This window comes from Mauremys mutica, chromosome 2 (assembly GCF_020497125.1).
Source record: "Mauremys mutica isolate MM-2020 ecotype Southern chromosome 2, ASM2049712v1, whole genome shotgun sequence".
Taxonomy (NCBI): domain Eukaryota; kingdom Metazoa; phylum Chordata; order Testudines; family Geoemydidae; genus Mauremys; species Mauremys mutica.
Window position 1 is genome coordinate 4129947 of NC_059073.1, and position 20384 is coordinate 4150330.

Sequence of the window (20384 nt, forward strand, 5' to 3'; positions counted from 1 at the left end):
CTGGGGCTCTGACCCCGTGGGGACGTGGCCGGGGCTGGGGCTTGGGCCCTGACCCTGGGGGGACGTGGCCAGGGCTAGAGCTCGGGCTCTGACCCCGTGGGGACGTGGCCGGGGCCGGGGCTCTGACCCCGGGGGGACGTGGCCGGGGCTGGGGCCTGACCCCGTGGGGACGTGGCTGGGGCTGGGGCTCTGACCCCGTGGGGACGTGGCCGGGGCTGGGGCTCGGGCCCTGACCCCGGGGGGACGTGGCCGGGGCTGGGGCTCTGAACCCAGGGGGACGTGGCCAGGGCCGGGGCTCTGACCCCGTGGGGACGTGGCCGGGGCTGGGGCTCTGACCCCGTGGGGACGTGGTCGGGGCTGGGGCTTGGGCCCTGACCCCGGGGGGACATGGTCGGGGCTGGGGCTTGGGCTCTGAACCCAGGGGGACGTGGCCGGGGCTCTGACCCTGTGGGGACGTGGCTGGGGCTGGGGCTCTGACCCTGTGGGGACGTGGCTGGGGCTGGGGCTCTGACCCCGTGGGGACGTGGCCGGGGCTCTGACCCCGTGGGGACGTGGCCGGGGCTGGGGCTCTGACCCCGTGGGGACGTGGCCGGGGCTCTGACCCCGTGGGGACGTGGCCGGGGCTGGGGCTCTGACCCTGTGGGGACGTGGCCGGGGCTGGGGCTCTGACCCCGTGGGGACGTGGTCGGGGCTGGGGCTCGGGCTCTGACCCCGGGGGGACGTGGCTGGGGCTGGAGCTCGGGCTCTGAACCCAGGGGGACGTGGCCAGGGCTGGGGCTCTGACCCTGGGGGGACGTGGCTGGGGCTCTGACCCCGTGGGGACGTGGCCGGGGCTGGGGCTTGGGCCCTGACCCTGGGGGGACGTGGCCAGGGCTAGAGCTCGGGCTCTGACCCCGTGGGGACGTGGCCGGGGCCGGGGCTCTGACCCCGGGGGGACGTGGCTGGGGCTGGGGCTCTGACCCTGTGGGGACGTGGCTGGGGCTGGGGCTCTGACCCCGTGGGGACGTGGCCGGGGCTGGGGCTCTGACCCTGTGGGGACGTGGCTGGGGCTGGGGCTCTGACCCCGTGGGGACGTGGCTGGGGCTGGGGCTCTGACCCCGGGGGGACGTGGCTGGGGCTGGGGCTCTGACCCTGTGGGGACGTGGCTGGGGCTGGGGCTCTGACCCCGTGGGGACGTGGCCGGGGCTCTGACCCCGTGGGGACGTGGCCGGGGCTGGGGCTCTGACCCCGTGGGGACGTGGCCGGGGCTCTGACCCCGTGGGGACGTGGCCGGGGCTGGGGCTCTGACCCTGTGGGGACGTGGCTGGGGCTGGGGCTCTGACCCCGTGGGGACGTGGCTGGGGCTGGGGCTCGGGCTCTGACCCCGGGGGGACGTGGCTGGGGCTGGAGCTCGGGCTCTGAACCCAGGGGGACGTGGCCAGGGCTGGGGCTCTGACCCTGGGGGGACGTGGCTGGGGCTCTGACCCCGTGGGGACGTGGCCGGGGCTGGGGCTTGGGCCCTGACCCTGGGGGGACGTGGCCAGGGCTAGAGCTCGGGCTCTGACCCCGTGGGGACGTGGCCGGGGCCGGGGCTCTGACCCCGGGGGGACGTGGCCGGGGCTGGGGCCCTGACCCCGGGGGGACGTGGCTGGGGCTCTGACCCCGTGGGGACGTGGCCGGGGCTGGGGCTGGGGCTCTGACCCCGTGGGGACGTGGCCGGGGCTGGGGCTCGGGCCCTGACCCCGTGGGGACGTGGCCGGGGCTGGGGCTCTGACCCCGTGGGGACGTGGCCGGGGCTGGGGCTCAGGCTCTGACCCCGGGGGGACGTGGCCGGGGCCGGGGCTCTGACCCCGTGGGGACGTGGCCCGGGCTGGGGCTCTGACCCCGTGGGGACGTGGCCGGGGCTGGGGCTCTGACCCCGTGGGGACATGGTCGGGGCTGGGGCTTGGGCCCTGACCCCGGGGGGACGTGGCTGGGGCTAGAGCTTGGGCTCTGACCCCGGGGGGACGTGGCTGGGGCTGGAGCTCGGGCTCTGAACCCAGGGGGACGTGGCCGGGGCTCTGACCCCGGGGGGACGTGGCCGGGGCTGGGGCTCTGACCCCGTGGGGACGTGGCCGGGGCTGGGGCTCTGACCCTGTGGGAACGTGGCTGGGGCTTGGGCCCTGACCCCGTGGGGACGTGGCTGGGGCTGGGGCTCGGGCTCTGAACCCAGGGGGACGTGGCCGGGGCTGGGGCCCTGACCCTGGGGGGACGTGGCCGGGGCTCTGACCCCGTGGGGACGTGGCCGGGGCTGGGGCTTGGGCTCTGAACCCAGGGGGACATGGCCGGGGCCGGGGCTCTGACCCCGTGGGGACGTGGCCGGGGCCGGGGCTCTGACCCCGGGGGGACGTGGCCAGGGCTGGGGCTGGGGCTCTCACCCCGGGGGCTCGCCAGCCCTGCACCGGGGGCTCGCTGCCGCAGGCTGTCTAGCTGTGCCCCGGGAGCTGGGCTCCCAACCCACAAGGTGCTGGGACCCCAGCCAGACAATAAGGGCTGAGTCCAGGGCACCCGTGGGGTGACGGACACGCGGGGGGGTCGTCTGCTCCCAGCTCCTGGCCATGCCCTGCACGGACGGCTGAAACTGACCCTCCTTCCCCGCGGCTCTGCCTCGCCCTGGCCAGACGCCTGCCCCCCCCCCCGCGATGGGGCCCCTGCCAGCTGGTAACGGGCACTGTTTCCATGTGCGTGCGCCAGGTGGAGCTGGGGGCAGCACACGGGCAGCGGATTGTGGGCTACCTGAACTGCACACACCTGCACGCTCCAGCCGGTGAGTGTTGGGAGGGAGACCAGCTCGTCCAGACGCCCCCCCTTCCCCGTTCGGCTCCTGGGCGCCGCCCGGCCTCTGCCCTGCCGCGCTCCTGGAGCAGGCTTGGTGCTGGATTGGCACCTGGGCACTGGCTTCTCTGCTGCCCCAGCCCCGGCTCCCTCTGCTTCCCCCCTTGCCCTCCGCACAGGGCCCTACCTGTCCCCTGGGCTGGGCTGAGTGAGGTCCCAGCGCCAGGGGCCAGGGGTCTGCAGGGGCAGCTGGGGGGACCCCGTGAGTGGTGGGGAGGGGGCCGGGGCGCTGGCTCCATGGCTGGGCGATGCCTATGGGGAGCCCCACAGGGGTTGGATGTGGGGTGCAGCCAACAGCACAGGAGGGTTTCCAGGTGTCTGGTTATTAACTGGAAAGTCCCGTCACAAAGGGACCTGGCAGTGCCGGTCCGCAGTGCTGACTGGACACTGGAAGTCCAGTTCCCTGCAGTTACCGGCCTCCGCCACCAGGGAGTGCTGCTCTCCCTCCCCTGCCCCCTGCCCTGCCCCACTCCCCCCACCCCCGGAGCGCTGCTCTCCCTCCCCTTCCCCCCCACCGCTGCCCCACTCCCCCCACCCCCGGAGCGCTGCTCTCCCTCCCCCACCCTGCCCCCTGCCCCGCCCCACTCCCAGAGCACGGCTCTCCCTCCCCTCCCCCACCCTGCCCCACTCCCCCCACCCCCGGAGCGCTGCTCTCCCTCCCCTTCCCCCCCCCGCTGCCCCACTCCCCCCACCCCCAGAGCACGGCTCCCCCTCCCCTCCCCCACCCTGCCCCACTCCCCCCACCCCCAGAGCACGGCTCCCCCTCCCCTTCCCCCCCCGCTGCCCCACTCCCCCCCACCCCTGGAGTACGGCTCCCCCTCCCCCCCCCTGCCCCACTCCCCCCTCCCCCGGAGCACGGCTCCCCCTCCCCCACCCTGCCCCACTCCCCCCACCCCCGGAGCGCTGCTCTCCCTCCCCTTCCCCCCCCCGCTGCCCCACTCCCCCCACCCCCAGAGCACGGCTCCCCCTCCCCTCCCCCACCCTGCCCCACTCCCCCCACCCCCAGAGCACGGCTCCCCCTCCCCTTCCCCCCCGCTGCCCCACTCCCCCCACCCCTGGAGTACGGCTCCCCCTCCCCCACCCTGCCCCACTCCCCCCACCCCCGGAGCACGGCTCCCCCTCCCCCACCCTGCCCCACTCCCCCCACCCCCGGAGCGCTGCTCTCCCTCCCCTTCCCCCCCCCGCTGCCCCACTCCCCCCCCCCACCCCCAGAGCACGGCTCCCCCTCCCCTCCCCCACCCTGCCCCACTCCCCCCCACCCCCAGAGCACGGCTCCCCCCTCACCTTCCCCCTCCCTGCCCCACTCCCCCCACCCCCGGAGCGCTGCTCTCCCTCCCCTTCCCCCCCCCGCTACCCCACTCCCCCCACCCCCGGAGCACGGCTCTCCCTGCCCTCCCCTCCCCCACCCTGCCCCACTCCCCCCACCCCCTCTCCCTCCCCTTCCCCCCCCCCCGCTGCCCCACTCCCCCCACCCCCAGAGCACGGCTCCCCCTCCCCTTCCCCCACCGTGCCCCGCCCCACTCCCCCCACCCCCAGAGCACGGCTCCCCCTCCCCTCCCCCACCCTGCCCCACTCCCCCCACCCCCAGAGCACGGCTCCCCCTCACCTTCCCCCTCCCTGCCCCACTCCCCCCACCCCCGGAGCGCTGCTCTCCCTCCCCTTCCCCCCCCCGCTACCCCACTCCCCCCACCCCCGGAGCACGGCTCTCCCTGCCCTCCCCTCCCCCACCCTGCCCCACTCCCCCCACCCCCGGAGCGCTGCTCTCCCTCCCCTTCCCCCCCCCGCTGCCCCACTCCCCCCACCCCCAGAGCACGGCTCCCCCTCCCCTTCCCCCACCGTGCCCTGCCCCACTCCCCCCACCCCCGGAGCACAGCTCTCCCTCCCCTCCCCTCCCCAGCCGTGCTCAGCTGGCAGGGGAGGGTGGTGGCGAGAGCAGCGAGTGATGCGGGGGGGGGGGTGCAGGGGCTGGAGCGAAAGAGGTGGAGCAGGAGCAGTGTCCTGTTTTCACCCATGAGGACGTTGGCCCCGCTGTAATCGAGCCCTGTCCCCCCGCAGCCGATGCTCAGATCCGCTGCAGCCAGCTCACCCAGGGGCTCTTCTGGGCGCAGCTGTTCCAGGACGCCCACGCGCAGCGCGGGGATGTCGTCGCCTTCGACGTGTTCTGCGGGGACTTCAACTTCGACAACTGCTCCTCAGGTGGGGCAGGGGGTAGTGCCCAGCCTGTGACCCCGAGGGGCTGGCTCGGCGGGCCCCAGCGACCCTGCCTTGCCCCGGGGCCCCCTGCAAGGAATCCAGCCACGCCAGCCCTCGCGGGACGCGGGTGCTGGGCCCCGCAGGGTGCGAGGCTCTGGGCTGGGTCTTTGCAGCCACACAGGCAGCCTTTGCCTAGGCCCCAGCCACGGAAACGAACGCCCGCGGGCGAGCCCACCGAGGCACAGGCCCCTCCTGCCCAGCCGGAGCCAGGAGCCAGCCCAGCGTGATGGGGCTTCCTGTCTCTCTGCCGCGGTCCCGCCACCTGGCCCCTCTCTCCCCCCGCTCAGGTCCCTAGTGCCGCCTGCAGGCTTCCTGCTCTGGTCAGTCCTGGCCCCTCTGTCGATCTGGGTTTGCTCCAAGCAGTTAATTACCGATCCCAACAGCAAGTGACACACACACACACACACACACACACCTGTGTCTCCTGCACTCTTCCAGGAGCAGCAAAGTGTAGAGGGAAACTGAGGCACACATTGGACTCATACAAATAGTATAGAAAATTCCCGCTTCATCACACAAGGAGTGGAGGGGATGGGGCAGCGGGAGGGGTGGAGGAGGGGATGGGGGGGGCAGATGGGCCCATTCACTCTGCCGGCTCTTTCCAGGGGATGAGTTGGAGCAGACCCATGAGATCTTCCGCCAGTACCAAGACCCCTGCCGAGTGGGGCCCAGGCAGGACCGGCCCTGGGCCATAGGTACGTGTCTGGATGGCCCAGTGCCCGGCGCAGCCTTGCTGCCTTCTCTGTCTCAGTTCCGCAGGGCCGGGACCCTGTCTGGGGCTGCAGATAAACATCTAGATCCAAATCCTCACAGGGACCCAGCCTTTGGGGGCTCAGGGTGAGACGCCGGGGGTCAGGGGCCCTGCTAGCCCAGCCTGCCCCCCAGATCTGCCCATGCACCTCCCGACCCAGAGCCCCCTGCTGTCCCAGCCTTCCTGCCCCCCAGATCTCTGCTGAGGTACCTGTGGCTGAAGGAAGATTTTGGGGTGGGGCGAATGGCAGGGTAGGGGCGGCTCTAACTGCTGCTCACATCCCTGCAGGCACCCTGCTGAACTACCTGCATATCCACGAGGAGGCCGTGTCGACCCCAGAGAAGCTGAAAAGGTAACGGCTGCACCCACGGGTTCCAGAGCCAGGGAGGAGGAGTCCGGGGCCCTGCAGCAGGTTCCGGGCGCTGCGGGAGGGGGAAGCGTCTGGGGGTTCTGCAGGTTCTGGAGCAAGGGAGGAGTCTGGGGCCCTGCAGGTTCCGGGCGCTACGGGAGGGGGAAGCAGCCGGGGGTTCTGCAGGTTCCGGAGCGAGGGAGGAGTCCGGGCCCCTGCAGGTTCCGAGCGCTGCAGGAGGGGGAAGCATCCGGGGCCCTGCAGGTTCCGGGCGCTGCGGGAGGGGGAAGCGTCCGGGGCCCTGCAGGTTCCGGGCGCTGCGGGAGGGGGAAGCGTCCGGGGCCCTGCAGGTTCCGGGCGCTATGGGAGGGGGAAGCGTCTGGGGTTGTGCAGGTTCCGGAGTGAGGGAGGAGTCTGGGCCCCTGCAGGTTCCGGGTGCTGCGGGAGGGGGAAGCGTCTGGGGTTCTGCAGGTTCCGGAGCGAGGGAGGAGTCATCCGGGCCCCTGCAGGTTCCGAGCGCTGCGGGAGGGGGAAGCGTCCAGGGGTTCTGCAGGTTCCGGAGCGAGGGAGGAGCAGTCCAGGGCCCTGCAGGTTCCGGACGCTGCGGGAGGGGGAAGTGGACGGGGGTTCTGCAGGTTCCGAGCGCTGCGGGAGGGGGAAGCGTCTGGGGTTCTGCAGGTTCCGGAGCGAGGGAGGAGTCGTCCGGGGCCCTGCAGGTTCCGAGCGCTACGGGAGGGGGAAGCGTCCGGGGCCCTGCAGGTTCCGGGCGCTGCGGGAGGGGGAAGCGTCTGGGGTTCTGCAGGTTCCGGAGCGAGGGAGGAGTCGTCCGGGCCCCTGCAGGTTCCGAGCGCTGCGGGAGGGGGAAGCGTCCAGGGGTTCTGCAGGTTCCGGAGCGAGGGAGGAGCAGTCCAGGGCCCTGCAGGTTCCGGGCGCTGCGGGAGGGGGAAGTGGACGGGGGTTCTGCAGGTTCCGGAGCGAGGGAGGAGTCATCCGGGGCCCTGCAGGTTCCGAGCGCTGCGGGAGGGGGAAGCGTCCGGGGCCCTGCAGGTTCCGAGCGCTGCAGGAGGGGGAAGCGTCTGGGGTTCTGCAGGTTCCGGAGCGAGGGAGGAATTGTCCAGGGCCCTGCAGGTTCCGAGCGCTGCGGGAGGGGGAAGCGTCCGGGGCCCTGCAGGTTCCGGGCGCTGCGGGAGGGGGAAGCGTCCGGGGCCCTGCAGGTTCCGAGCGCTGCGGGAGGGGGAAGCGTCTGGGGTTCTGCAGGTTCCGGAGCGAGGGAGGAGCAGTCCAGGGCCCTGCAGGTTCCGGGTGCTGTGGGAGGGGGAAGTGGATGGGGGTTCTGCAGGTTCCGGAGCACGGTGAGGGCAGAGGGATTTACAGCCTAGTTCAACGCAGGCTTTGCCCATGGCCCCGCACAGGTTAATGGGACACTGGGGGCTACTCTCTGCATGGCCCCCCCTTGCCGTGCAGCCCCCTACGCAGAGCCCCGCTCCTGCTCCCCCGCCACTCGGCCCCCCTCGGCCCGCCCTGCTGATGGCTGCCCGTGCGCCCCACAGGACCCTGGAGCAAGAGGAGGGCAGGCGGACGTACCTGGCGGGTCCCATCCTGCAGGACGGCCGCCCCGACCCCTCGGCAGCAGGGAGCCCCTGGGAAGGGCGCCGCATCGACTACATCCTGTACCGCGAGCACCCCGCCCCCATCAACCTGACCACGGTGAGTGCCCAGAGGGCCCCGTGGAGCGAAGGGCAGGCCCCAAGTCCGAGGGTGCAGGAGAGCTCCCAGCCAGGGACGCTGGGCCCAGGGCAGGGGGGTTCAGCTGAGACCCGGCTCAGGGGCCAGCTGCTGGGGGCTGGTAGGGCCGCGGGGGCCCGTGCTGGGGAGGTGGCTGGGGCTGGGAGCCGCACTCGCTCCATCGGCTCCTCCAGGGCCTCTCAGCAGCTCCCACGCTCGGGGGGCTTGGCGGTACGGTGCCGTGGGGCCAGGCGGCAGGGGGCTGGCCTCACGCAATCGCTGCTCGGGGCCGGGGGATTCAAAGAGCTACTCAGCAGGGGGCGGGGCTCCCGGGAAGGGTCCGGGCCTGGACGCCTGGGTTCTCTGCTGCCTCTGACCCTGATGTGCTGCGAGATGCTGGCTGGGACCTCGGCCCCGCTCCAGGCTGTTTCCTGCCCTGCAGCGGGGGAAGGACCCTGGCCATGGCCGGGAAGGGGTAGCGAGCTGTGTCAGTGCTCAGCCTTGATTGAGGGGCGGCTGCAGCCCATGGAGACTACACGTCCCAGCCTGCAGTGCTCTGGCGTAGCCAGACCTGGGATCTGTAGTGTCTCTCCCTCTCTCTCTCTCACACACCCACCCCCACTGCCCTCCTGACACTGCTGTCCCCTTGCTTTGCCCAGGAGGTGGAGAAGTTTTCCTTCATCACCCAGCTGGCCGGCTGCTCGGACCACATGGCTGTGGGGCTGCGGCTGCTCCTGAACCCTGCACCGCAGTGGCAGCAGCAAGTGTGAACCCCGGTGTCCGGGGCGGAAGGTCGATGGAGAGTGCTCGTTATGGTGGGGTGGGGCTGGGCCCTCCCCCTCCGTGTCCCCCCCTCCCGCCGGACTCGGATAGGCCGCGAGGCCTGGGACCGGATCGAGCTGGCTGGGCCAAGAGGCCCCTGGGGCTGTGCAGGGCTGTGTGGGGCTAGAGTTGCCCCCAGGGGCTCTGGTGGTCCCATGGGAGGTGGGTCTGTGCTGGCCAGAGCCCCCCCGCTCAGTGCCCCAGGAGGGGGACAGCCCCAGCACCTGGTTTCCAGGCTGGCGGGGGCCCCAGGTTCAGGCATGCTGCTCTACTGCACCAGTGGGGCCCAGCACCCATGGGTCTGGGTTCGGGGTCCCCGGGGGGGCGCAGGGGTGTGGCGCTGCCTCTGCAGACCTCACCCACTGCAGCAGGACGAGGGGACGGCTATTTCCCAGGCTGCCAGCTGGCTTCTCCCCCGGCTCAGTGCCACGGGCTCCTTGGGCCCCCTCCCCAGCCCGTGAGCTGGGTGTTAGCTGGGCAGGGGCTCCCCGGCACTGGCGTGGGGGCCGTGTCTGCCCCTGCTCAGCACCGCGAGGCCCGTCTGTCCCCAGCAGGGCACAGTGCTCTTCAGCTGCACTGTGGCTGCCAGGAGGGGCTCCCCACTGCCCCCGCTCACCCGGCCTTGGCACTGAGCCCCTGTGGGGTCGGGAGCTGGAATTAATAAAGCTTCCAAAGCACCTGTCCACATCTGTGCATTGCGGACAGCTGGGGCTGATTCTCCCCTGGCAGCTGCAGGCTGGCCACTGGCACAGCTACACCCCAACTTTGAACAGTCCCTGGTAGGAACCCTTCAGCAGGCTGGGTCCCCAGGGTCCCTCTCTCCCTTCAGGGGGGCCATGCAGCCCCCCTGGACTGAGCCTCGGGGCTCCAGCTCTCCTGCCCCAGGCTGCGAGCTCTGCCCAGCCCGTCCCCCGGGACTGACCCCAGTACAGACCTGGCTCCTCTGCCGGCCCAGGCACCTCTGCCATCGGCTGCGTCTGCGGGCAGCAGGGTTTGGCAATCGCCTGTAACGGCGGCCTGGGGAAGCCAACGTTCCCAGGTGGACCAGGTCCGAGCAACCGGCCAAGTGGCCACACGATCTGTCAGTCCCGGGCTCCATCAGTCCCGGGCGAGATCTGCCCAGTCTCTCTGAAGCCGGGTCTTATCCAACCCCCCTCGGCCCCCTTGTCCCAGCCTGCAGCCACCGGCTGAGCTCACAGCTCCCGCCTGCCCTGGGAGGGGTCGGGGTTCAGCCCTCAGAGCTCCCGTCGCCCAACCAGATCCTCCACGGGCTGGGTCAGCTCAGCCCCCTTCAACGCCCCTGTGACCCACCAGCTCCCGGCTCCTGCTCTGCCCCAGGTGTCATCCCCCTTCGGCACCATGCCAGGCCTCTCAGCAATACCCCTACTGCAACCCCCGCTTGGGTACAGGAGGGTCCCCAGGGCAAGGAGCCATCACCCCCCACAGCCTGCCCAGGCCTCTCAGCCCTCGTATCCAGTGATGCCATGTGCGGCCGCTACACAGGAGTCATTGGCAAAGGAGTCACGGTTCTGGTCTCTGGCCAATGAGATGCAACCCCAGGCTCCTGGGTCAGAGCCCCCTGCCCCTCCCAGCTCCCTGCTCAGAGCCCCCTGCCCCTCCCAGCTCCAGGCAGACTAGGCAACAAAATGTCAGATGAAATTCAACGGTGATAAATGCGAAGTGATGCACATTGGAAAACATAATCCCAACTCTACATATAAAATGATGGGGTCTAAATTAGCTGTTACCACTCAAGAAAGATCTTGGAGTCAGTGTGGAAAGTTCTCTGGAAACAGCCACTCAATGTGCAGTGGCAGCCAAACAAGGTAACAATGTTAGGAATCATTAGGAAAGGGATTGATAATAAGACAGAAAATATCATATTGCCTCTGTATACATTCCTGGTACACCCACAGCTTGAATACTGTGTGCAGATGTGGTCGCCCCATCTCAAAAAAGATGTATTGGAATTGGAAAAGGTTCAGAAAAGGGCAACAAAATGATTAGGGGTCTGGAATGGCTGCCATATGAGGAGAGATTAATAAAACTGAGACTTTTCAGCATGGAAAAGAGACAATTAAGTGGGGATTCAATAGAAGTCTATAAATTCATGACTGGTTTGAAGAAAGTAGATAAGGAAGTGTTATTTACTCCTGCTCATAATGCAAGAACTAGGGGGTCACCCAATGAAATGAACAGGCAGCAGGTTTAAAACAAACCAAAGGCAGTATTTCTTCACCAAACGCACAGTCAACCTGTGGAACTCCTTGCCAGAGGATGTTGTGAAGGCCAAGACCATAACAGGGTTCAAAAAAGAACTAGATAAGCTCATGGAGGATAGGTCCATGGATGGCTATTAGCCAGGCTGGGCAGGGATGGTGTCCCTAGCCTCTGTTTGCCAGAAGCTGGGAATAGGCGACAGGGGATGGGTCACTTGATGATGCCCTGTTCTGTTCATTCCCTCTGGGGCACCTGGCATTGGATACTGGGCTGGATGAACCATTGGTGTGACTCAGTCTGGCTGTTCTTATGTTCACCCTGCAGAGGAGGCTCCTGGCCCAGGGGGCTGCGTCCGTCTCCGCACTGCAACCTGGTGCATGTGGTCACGGTGTTACTCAGGTCTGACCCAGCCTGAGTCTGCACCAGGTCACAATGCCACTCACCCAGACTTGGCTTCGCCCCCCCCCCCGCCCCCAGTCCCAATGGAGGCAGCTGGGCCAAACCTGAGCTGGGAGCCCAGTGCAGCCAGGCTAATCTGCGACTGATTTCAGAGGCACTGGCTAAAGCCCCCCCGCCAGGCCATCAAAGGTGTTAATGTGGCCCTGGCCCTGACCGGTGTTCAACGAGGTTTGGGCTGAGGCCGCCCGGGCCCCCGGCGAACACACCCTGACCAGCCCTTTAGCCGTTTATTAACGACAGAGCAAGAGGAAGAAACCCAGTGGCCGTGTTGGCCGTCAGGTCCCCGGTACGGCTGCCATTGGCACAGTGACGCTTGTTCCCTTCCGCGGGAGAGATGTTTTACCAGGAACACCCCCTCCCCCAGTTGACAGCCTCTCAGCCGGCGTTAACACTGGTACAACAGGATCCCAGGGATCCCTTTGCAATGGAAGAACACGGATTTTTGTTGGTGAATGTTGGGGTTTTCTCACAGCCAACTAGGGGGCCTGGTACTAACCGTCCTGTTCGTGTAAGTCAGGTGAGCTGAGCTCGAGCTGTCCCTGGTGGTGTTAAAGTCCCAGCCTGCTTCCGCGAGGACAAAACACACACAAGGGGCGAGAACCGAGCAGCAGAGACAGGGCAGAGGCCGTCTCTGCTGGAGACTCAGGCTCCGTGGCTGACGCTGCAGCCCCACCGCTGCCCAGCTCACACGCAGGCTAGCGGGACTCCTGGATTGCGAGTGCTCACGCAGCAGCAGCCGCCATAACACTTTCTGCCATCTCTGCTTGGCGAGAAAACTCCATCCCCTCCGGGGAGACAGAGGCCTGGCCTCCGTTGGGCCCCCGTCACCGTCTGGCACTGTACTAGGGCACAATCCCTTCAGCGCGAAGGAAGCGCCAGCGCGTTCAGAAAAATGCAGCGTCTCCTCAGGTTGAGATGTTAGCCTTTGGGGGATAGGGCATCCGCCGTCCCATTTCTTGCCCCAGGTTGATAGGTTACAACAACCCTGTCATGAGCAAAGAAGAGGGACCAGCAGATCTGGCGTTCGTTAAGGAATCTGGCCGTCTGTAGGTATTCCAAGTTCCTATAGTCCATCAGGACTCGGACTGGGAATAGGGCTCCTTCTAGGAGGTGGCACCACTTCTCAGAGCCATCTTGATGTGCAGTAGTTCCTTGTCCCAAATATTGTAATTTTTCTCCACTGGGGACTGCTTCCGAGAATAAAAGCCACAGGGGTAGAATTGGTTGCAGGGACCCACATGTTGAAATAATTCTGCACCTATGGCAAAGTTTGAGTCATTGGCCTTGATCATAAATTGTTAGTGAAATCTGGGTGAATTCAGATAGCTGCCATGGTGAATGCCTTCTTCAGTTGATCAAAGGCTACTGAACCTTATGGGTGCAACCAAGCTAGAGAATCCTTTAATAAATCACCTGTAAAATTTGGCAAATCTCAGAAATCACTGCCCTCCACCTACATCCTTGGGTGTGGCCTAGTTGAATATTGCCACTGCCTTATGAAGGTCCGTGCGAGTTCCTCGGGCGAGGGGATCCCAAGAATTCCACCCTGTCCTTATTGAACGCGCATTTCTCAAGTTTTGAGCAGTGGTGGTTTTGGCATCGTCACTCCAAGACAGTGCAGCCATGATGACTGTAGAGATCCTGACTTTCAGAGAAAATTAGGATCTCATCCAGATAAAGGACAACAAATTGGTCCAGTATGTCCCTAAAGATGTTGCCAGGGCATTGCACAACCCTAATGGCATGACCATGGCCATGCCTGGTAGGGAAGGTGATCTACCATTCATATCCTTCCAGAAGTACCCGTAGTTCAGGTTGAGAGAGGAAGGCAATGTGCCCAAAAGGAGCCTCGGCTCCTGACGGGAGGTCAATGGGGCCATCATAGCTGCGATGAGGCAGTAGGGTGTTGGCTTTCTTTTCATTGACCATGTCGGCATAGTGCTGTTATTTAATAGGAATCCCTGGAGCTATGGAGGAGGTCGTGGAGGTTGCCAGGGTCACCTTTGGCTCCTCGCTTAGCATCTCTGAATTCTTTGGAGGACTGAGTAAGCTGCAGTGGGCTGCTGGGCCTGGTTTGGCTCTCAGGAAACAGGATTGCTGGCGAGACAGGGACGGAGAGCATATCATGCCTGACCACCAGCAGATGTGCAGGTTGTAGGCGATGAGCCGGGATGCCAAGGACAACTGGTGAATGCAGTTCACGCATGAGCCCAAACAGAATTTCTCGGTGGCCCCAAAGGGTAGTTGCCTCTAAGGGTGCCAGCTGGTGGGTGACTGCGCTGTGGGGGGATAGTGTGCCTGGGCAGACTCTGGATCCATGGAACTGCCTGAGGCACCCGAGCCCACCAGCACCTCTAGGTTGGTGTTGGGGATCGCAAGGTGCTCGAGCCGGAGAGGGGCTGGCCTCTGATTGGCCATTGCTAGCGTACTGGTGCAGGCTGCTGGAGGAAAGGGAAGGCGCCAGCCCAGCCCGCACCCTGCTAAGGGGTCTAGGCTTTCGCTTTCTCTGACCCAGGTGCAGATCACACCTTGGCAGGGCAGCTTGACGCAGTGTCCTGGTTCCCCACAGTACGGGCATAGGTCCAGTCTCCATGTCTGAAAGGCCGGGCCAGAGCTGCTCCCCATGCCTGGGTTCGGCGATGGAGAAGGGCCTGGTCATGGGGGCAGAGCCAGCAGGGCTGGTGGGAGCTGGGGGGCGGGGGCAGCGTTCCATCCAGCCCTCGTCGAGCTTGGGGCACAGGTGGCCGAACATACCCACGCGGGACGGGGATCACACCCCTGCCAGTTCAGCTGTAATAGCCTCACCGGAAACCGTCACGCCCGCTGCCCTGCCCTGCCCTGCCCATGGCACTGGAGGGGTTAACCCTTGCAATGCTGAGTCCAGCCGGTGTAATGGGAGGTGCTGCTGGAGAGGAGGCCCAGACATGCTGGGGCAGGCAGCAAAGACTCCAGGGTTTAGGCTGCAGCTAGAGGCCAGAGCTGCTCCTGCTCTGTGCTGCCCTCATGCCAGCTGAGGGAGACCCGCTCGACCTGGCAGGGGTCCAGCCTGGGCTCAGGCAGCCCCCGCACGTGAGGCCGAGCCCGCCAAAGCCTAGTAATAGTAATAACGGGAGATGTACCCATCTCCTAGAACTGGAAGGGACCTCGAAAGGTCATCGAGTCCAGCCCCCTGCCTTCACTAGCAGGACCCATTTTTGCCCCAGATCCCCAAGTGGCCCCCTCAGGGATTGAGCTCACAACCCTGGGTTTAGCAGGCCCATGCTCAAACCCCTGAGCTACCCCTCCCCCAGCCTCCGTGCTGGACTGAATGAAGCCCAGCCCAGCAGGGCTGCCCAGAGGATTCAGGGGCCTGGGGCAGGGCCGGGTCTTCAGTGGCGGGTCCCTCTCGGAGGGAAGGACCTGCCGTCGAGTCGCTGCCAAGAATGAAGCAGCGGCGGTGGAGCAGCCTGAGCGCGGCTTTTCTTCCTTTTCCCCGCCGCTTGCGGCTCTTGTACTCACCGGGCGGCACCCGCCACCGACGTGCCACCAAAAACCCAGAGCAGCTCCCGGGGCCCCTGTGGGGCCTGGGGCAAATTGCCCCACTTGCCCCCCACCTCTGGGTGGCCCTGCAGCCCGGCGGGGAACATGCCTCCCTGAGGCTCAGGCCGGGCCCAACTCAGTGAGCCCATTGGCTGAAGCTCCCCCTGCGTCAGAAAGAGCCAGAGCCCTGGATAGGGTCACGCGGGTGGGCGGGTGGAACTGCCCCCCGCCAGGCCTATCGCTCCTGAGCAAAGCACAGAGACGGGTTTAGCAGGAGCCCCGGGGTCTCCAGCTCTGGGGCCACAAGGAGGCTACGACTGGGCTGGCATGTGGCAGTGCGGCCCACAGCAGTGCCGGTGCCTTTCACTCCCTCAGACTCCAACAACGTCACCGGTGTGGGGCTCTGCTCAGGTCAATGTTGTAGCTGTCGGCTGCATGCATGTGTTCTCCCTGCACGCTGCCCCGGCTCTGCAGACACAGCAGACCCCCAGAGAACCCCCAATGACCACAGACTCTGATAAGGTACAAAGGCACCTGGCCAGGTTTATTGCCAAATGAAGCACAGTAAAAGTTCCCCGCAGACTCTACAGGACATACTACGAATATGCACCCCTGACAATGGACTCAGCTCAGTCAGTGGCGGGACTCTCCGCTGCCCCCAGGCCAGACAAAGACACGGCCCCAGGGGTGCATTCTTATACACAGGTACAAACACGTTACACGTCACTCCTGAGGTGTTGGGGTGCAACCCCTCTGCATGTTGGGATGCTGCCTCTCTCCTGGTACATGTTGGTTTGAACAAGTCTGTCCATCAGATTATCCTTTTGACCCTGTCTTTTAGGATGGGTCAGCCTGTTCCTCATTCTCTCTGTGGAATGTGTTTGTACCAGACTGTTCTGGTGCCATCCTGGTCCATGTTTATCCTATTAGTGCTTGATACTGTGACAAAGTGGGACTGTTCTTAATGTTTCCTCTGACTACTGTGTGGGTGCCTCAGTTTCCCCTATGCATTTCTTGCTCCTGCCTGGCTTGGTGGGGAGCAGTTCCAGAGCATCGCCCAGGGACTCCGTGACAACTGGTGGCAGCGGTGGGATGTACTGCACCCCGTGAATGGCGCTGGCTTGCAGTGAGTGACTGGGGAGCAGTAAAACAAAGGAGGGATAATGAGGACTAGGTGTGCTGAAGGCTCAGAGAGGGACGGTTTCAGGGGGCGGTTAACCCCTGGGAGTGTGTGACCAGCGAGAAGGACTGTTGGAGTAACGGGGTCCCCCTGAGGGCGGCAGGGAGCAGTCCCAGGGGCGGAGAAGCTGCCGCTCGACCCTGGGAAAGAGAAGGATTTTGGCAATAGCAGGGTTCCCCTGGGGATTGCAGGAGCAGTTCCAGGGGTGGAGGAGGCTGCAGCTCGACCCTGGCAGAGAGGTGGTGACATGTGAAGGGCTGGCACACCAGGGTTCTTCCTGGAAACCATGGAGGAGCCAAGAGCACACAGGCCTCTGAGTCCAGAGCCACTTGGGAGCGGTGCAGTGATGGCCTGTCACCATCTCCTTGAGAAGGACATTGTGATCCTGTGCACACAGAGAGGGTGACGCATGGGGAAGTTCACCAAGGCCCAGTTAATTGTGCAGCTGGAGGAGGAGGACAAGGACCGCTCTGAGGAGCAGATTCCTGACCCAGATGGGGCTACAAGAGGATCTGGGAGCAGCTGGAGCAGCAGCCAGGCATCCCCGAGAGTCTGGTCCCCAACCAGACGAGGGTCTTCACGAACGGGTTCCCCATCAGGGGATCGGAGACGGATGGGATGGGAGCAGAGCCTGAGAGAGCGAGAGGACCGTGAGAGAGAGCAAGAGCCCGAGGAAAAGCTGCAGGAGAAGCAGCAGCTGCATGGACTGGTGATGGTGGAGCGGGGAGGCATAGGGGGCTGCCCAGGGGTGAGTGGGGATAGACCCCGGGCTGCCAGTTCCACAGGGAACCTCAACCCTAAATTGCTGCCCCTGGTTAAGGAGGGGGGGATGTGGATGCTCCCCGTGCTGCCTTCGAGCAGGTGGGTGATTTGAACCAGGGGGACCCTGCGGAAACGCCCCGGTATCTAGCTCCCTTGCTGGGTCCCAAGGCCATAGACGCCGTCAGCCAGATGGGTGGGGTGGCTGACAGGCTCCCACTCCTGGCCCCGGCCTGTATGTCTGCGTGGAGTCTCCTGGGCTCAGGCCCCTCGGGCCCCCAGTGGGAGTGGAAGGTGGGGGTCAGTGGGGAGACCTGCCTGGGGTGGCGAGACCCTGGGACAGAGAGAACTGTTGTCAGGCCCGGGTGGTGCAGCCGCAGATGCTGAGGGGCTGTGGGACCTGGGTGAAGGTCCCCGGGGTGAAGCCCCTGGCCCTGCCTATGGCCCGGAGCCCTGTGCAGCCCCAGGAGGGGTCGGGCTGGCTGGTCGTTGGGGTTCTCCAGGAGAGCGGCTGGGAGGCCCTGTTGGGGGGTGACTGTGTCTCTCTGGGACAGGATCCAGGCCCTGCTCCTGTAATGGCCGAGGGTTTGAATTCAAATCCAGGGAACCAATTGGCTGGGATGGAAATGGTCAGTGAAAATGCAAATGACCTGGCTGGCAGGGGGGAGGGGCTGCTGGGCTCAGGATACCTGCCTGCCTGTAACCAGCCCCCTGGGGCTGAGTGGGAGGGAGAGATGCTCCCTGCCCCCCTGCACACCGGAGAGGGGGCTTACGCTGGCTCTGAGGCTGTGGCCAGAGCAGAGAGCTCACTGCCTGCCCCCACGGGGACAGCCAGGGCAGCGCTGAGCAGGGGGGGAGCTGAGACCCCAGCTGAGTGGGGGGACACCCAGGCAGGGCAGGTCGGCTGCTAACCAGGTTTGCCTGGTCCAGACGTGCTGCTGGGAAGTGATTCCACAGCAGGGAGGGAGCTACCAGGGACAGGGCTCAGGGGGGCTGTGACCCCAGGCCCAGCCAGCGAGAGGGAGCAGGTCCCACTCCCTGCCCCAGCAGCTGAATCCCAGACCGAGCTGTGGAAGGATCCCTCCTTGGAGAAGCTGAGGGAACTTAACCCCCTTGAGGAGGGCTGCAGGGACAGAGTCCTGCAGGAGAAGGGATCCCTGTACCGGGAATGAGCTCCCCAAGGGGAAGTGGAACTGTGGGGAATCGGGAGGCAGCTGGTGGTGCCCCAGGAATCCACAGGGTTCTTCCCTTTCAAGCTGCTGGATGGGAGGAAAGCGAGGGGACCCCTGGACCTGGAAGGGGAGGATTGGGAGAAGGGGGAAGACCCCCTGGGGATCTCTTCCCTGAGGTGGGAGCCAATCTCCCCATCAGGTGTTCCCCATTCAGAGTCACTGGGAAAGCAGCCCAGAACCTGCTGGCTTTAGATGTGATCCAGCCGTTCAACAGCCCATGGGCCTCACCCGTGGGGCTGGTCCCCAAGGAAGACGGGATAATCTGGTTTAGTGGGCTTTAAGCTTCCGCTGGTTCCATCACGGTGTCTGAGGCCTACCCCATGCCTAGGTCGGGGGAGATTCTAGAGGAAGTGCTGTGGACAGAGACACCTGTTCAGAGGGTGGCCAAGGTCCAGCTGGGGGCTCTTAACCCAGAGAGCCCGAATCACAGCCCTCCAAACTGGAGCGCTGGGAAGAGACCCAATCCCAGTTTAAACCCCAGGGGTTTGGGGTGGCAAAAGGGCCCGGGCCGCATAAACCTTTTCACATGCAGCCGGCGAGTGCCATCAAGCACAACAGACCCATGGGAGGGTGTGAAACCGGAAGGATCCGGTGTAACTCCGAGCAAGGAATGGGAGAGATGCTGGGGCATCCCTGGGAGCGTTGGTGGGTTCGAACTTCCCCAGGTCACTGGCTGAAGTGACCTCGCTCAGTTCGGTCTTGAAGGGGGGAGAGATGCGATGAAGTGGGACCGTTCTTAATGTTTCCTCTGAATACTGTGTGGGTGCCTCAGTTTCCCCTATGCATTTCTTAAGTCTCCAGTGTGCATAACTGGCCGACACACTGTCTCCTGGCAACAAATGGGGGGCCCGTCCGCCCTGCAAGGGAATAGCTAAAGGTGAACAAAGAGATCAGGTGACCTCCTGGCCCAGGAAGGAGACAAAGGCCAGAGAGGAGGGGCTGGAGGGGGTGTCAGTTTCGGGCTGGCTGGGGACGAGGAGTGAGGGCAGACGGGGGGGTCTGTCTCACTGCCCCCCAGAATGGACCCAGCTGAGGGGGTCCCGTTCGCGGTACCTACAAGCTCTGTTTTAGACCCTGTTCCTGTCATCGAATAAACCTCTGTGTTACTGGCTGGCTGAGAGTCACGTCTGACTGCGCAGTGGGGGGGGGGGGCAGGACCCTGTGGCCCCCCAGGACCCCGCTGGGCGGACTCGCTGTGGGAAGCGCACGGAGGGGCAGAGGATGCTGAATGCTCCAGGGAGAGACCCAGGAGGTGAAGCCGTGGGAGCTTCTTGCCCTGCAGACAGGCTGCTCCGAGGGAGAGGAGGCTCCCCAGAGTCCTGCCTGGCTTGGTGGGGAGCGGTTCCAGAGCAGCGCCCGGGGACCCCGTGACAGATGCCTTTAGCTCTGTGTATACATCCAATGAGCAGCCTTCTTGCCAGCGTCTGGGAGCAGGGCCTGCCTCTGGCCCCCAGCTTCACTCTGCTCTATGTTCACTAAGTCCTGAGCATCCCTTTAGCTCAGGCCTCAGGCCGGGCCTCTGAGACCCAGGGTTTATGTTTCAGGGCCTCCTCTTACAACAGCCTGTGATGGGGCAAACGCCGCCCTTCCCTGGAGAGAACCCGAACTGCTGCATCGGCTCCTCGCTGCTGGGGGCGGAGGGCAAATGCTGCTCTCGCTCCCCCCAGGCAGCTCCCTTCACGCCCCTCCTCCACGGGGGGCCCGGCTGCGCCCCGAGAGCAGCAGGGCCCTGTGGGGCTGACAGAGCAGGGAGACTCAGCTCCAGGACACGTGGAGGGGAGTTCCCATGGCCCCAGTCACCACAGGCCCTGGCTCAGGCCCCCAACCGCACCTCCAGCCCCATGAGTCCCAAACCCTCTGCAAATGCCCAGGAACGACCCCTGCAAGTGTTCGCCCCATAGTGGGGCAGAGAGGGGCAGGGACTCGGGCACCGTAACACAGCGAGGCAGGGCCCAGCGGACTGGAACCCAGGAGTCCTGGCCCATGCTCCCCGCATTAGGAGGCCAGGAGGGGGGAGGGGGGCCAAGCCCGCACTGCATCGGGGCAGAGCCGTGGGGCGGCTCATCCCACGCCCCGGCCCGGCCCCTCACGCCGTCTCCTGCGCCAGGCGATAGTCGTACAGGCTGCCACGCTCCGGGAAGCTCCTGGCGTCAGGCGGCTGGTGCCGCTCCAGGGAGTCCCTGGGGTCAGCAGCCAGCCCAAAGCCACCCCCGCCGGGGGTCTGCAAGCGGAAGACGTCCTGTGGGGAGGGAGGGGAGCCAG

At 65.7% G+C, this 20384-nt stretch overlaps 2 protein-coding genes across 5 annotated transcripts in view; one reads left to right on the top strand and one right to left on the bottom strand.

Annotated features, from left to right (window-relative positions):
* Positions 1–9432, top strand: part of LOC123364833 (sphingomyelin phosphodiesterase 5-like) — a 49494-nt gene extending 40062 nt beyond the window's left edge. For all 4 annotated transcript variants that reach the window (XM_045007281.1, XM_045007282.1, XM_045007280.1 and 1 more), the window contains 6 exons: positions 2713–2785; positions 4909–5049; positions 5712–5801; positions 6146–6209; positions 7757–7913; positions 8591–9432. In XM_045007281.1, the coding sequence (XP_044863216.1) occupies positions 2713–2785; positions 4909–5049; positions 5712–5801; positions 6146–6209; positions 7757–7913; positions 8591–8701 (636 nt within the window). In that variant the 3' untranslated portion in view covers positions 8702–9432. The remainder of the gene's footprint in view (positions 1–2712; positions 2786–4908; positions 5050–5711; positions 5802–6145; positions 6210–7756; positions 7914–8590) is intronic.
* A 9936-nt stretch (positions 9433–19368) lies between these two features.
* Positions 19369–20384, bottom strand: part of OPLAH (5-oxoprolinase, ATP-hydrolysing) — a 53634-nt gene continuing 52618 nt past the window's right edge. The window contains exon 26 of the mRNA XM_045004808.1: positions 19369–20361. Within this exon, the coding sequence (XP_044860743.1) occupies positions 20209–20361 (153 nt within the window). The 3' untranslated portion in view covers positions 19369–20208. The remainder of the gene's footprint in view (positions 20362–20384) is intronic.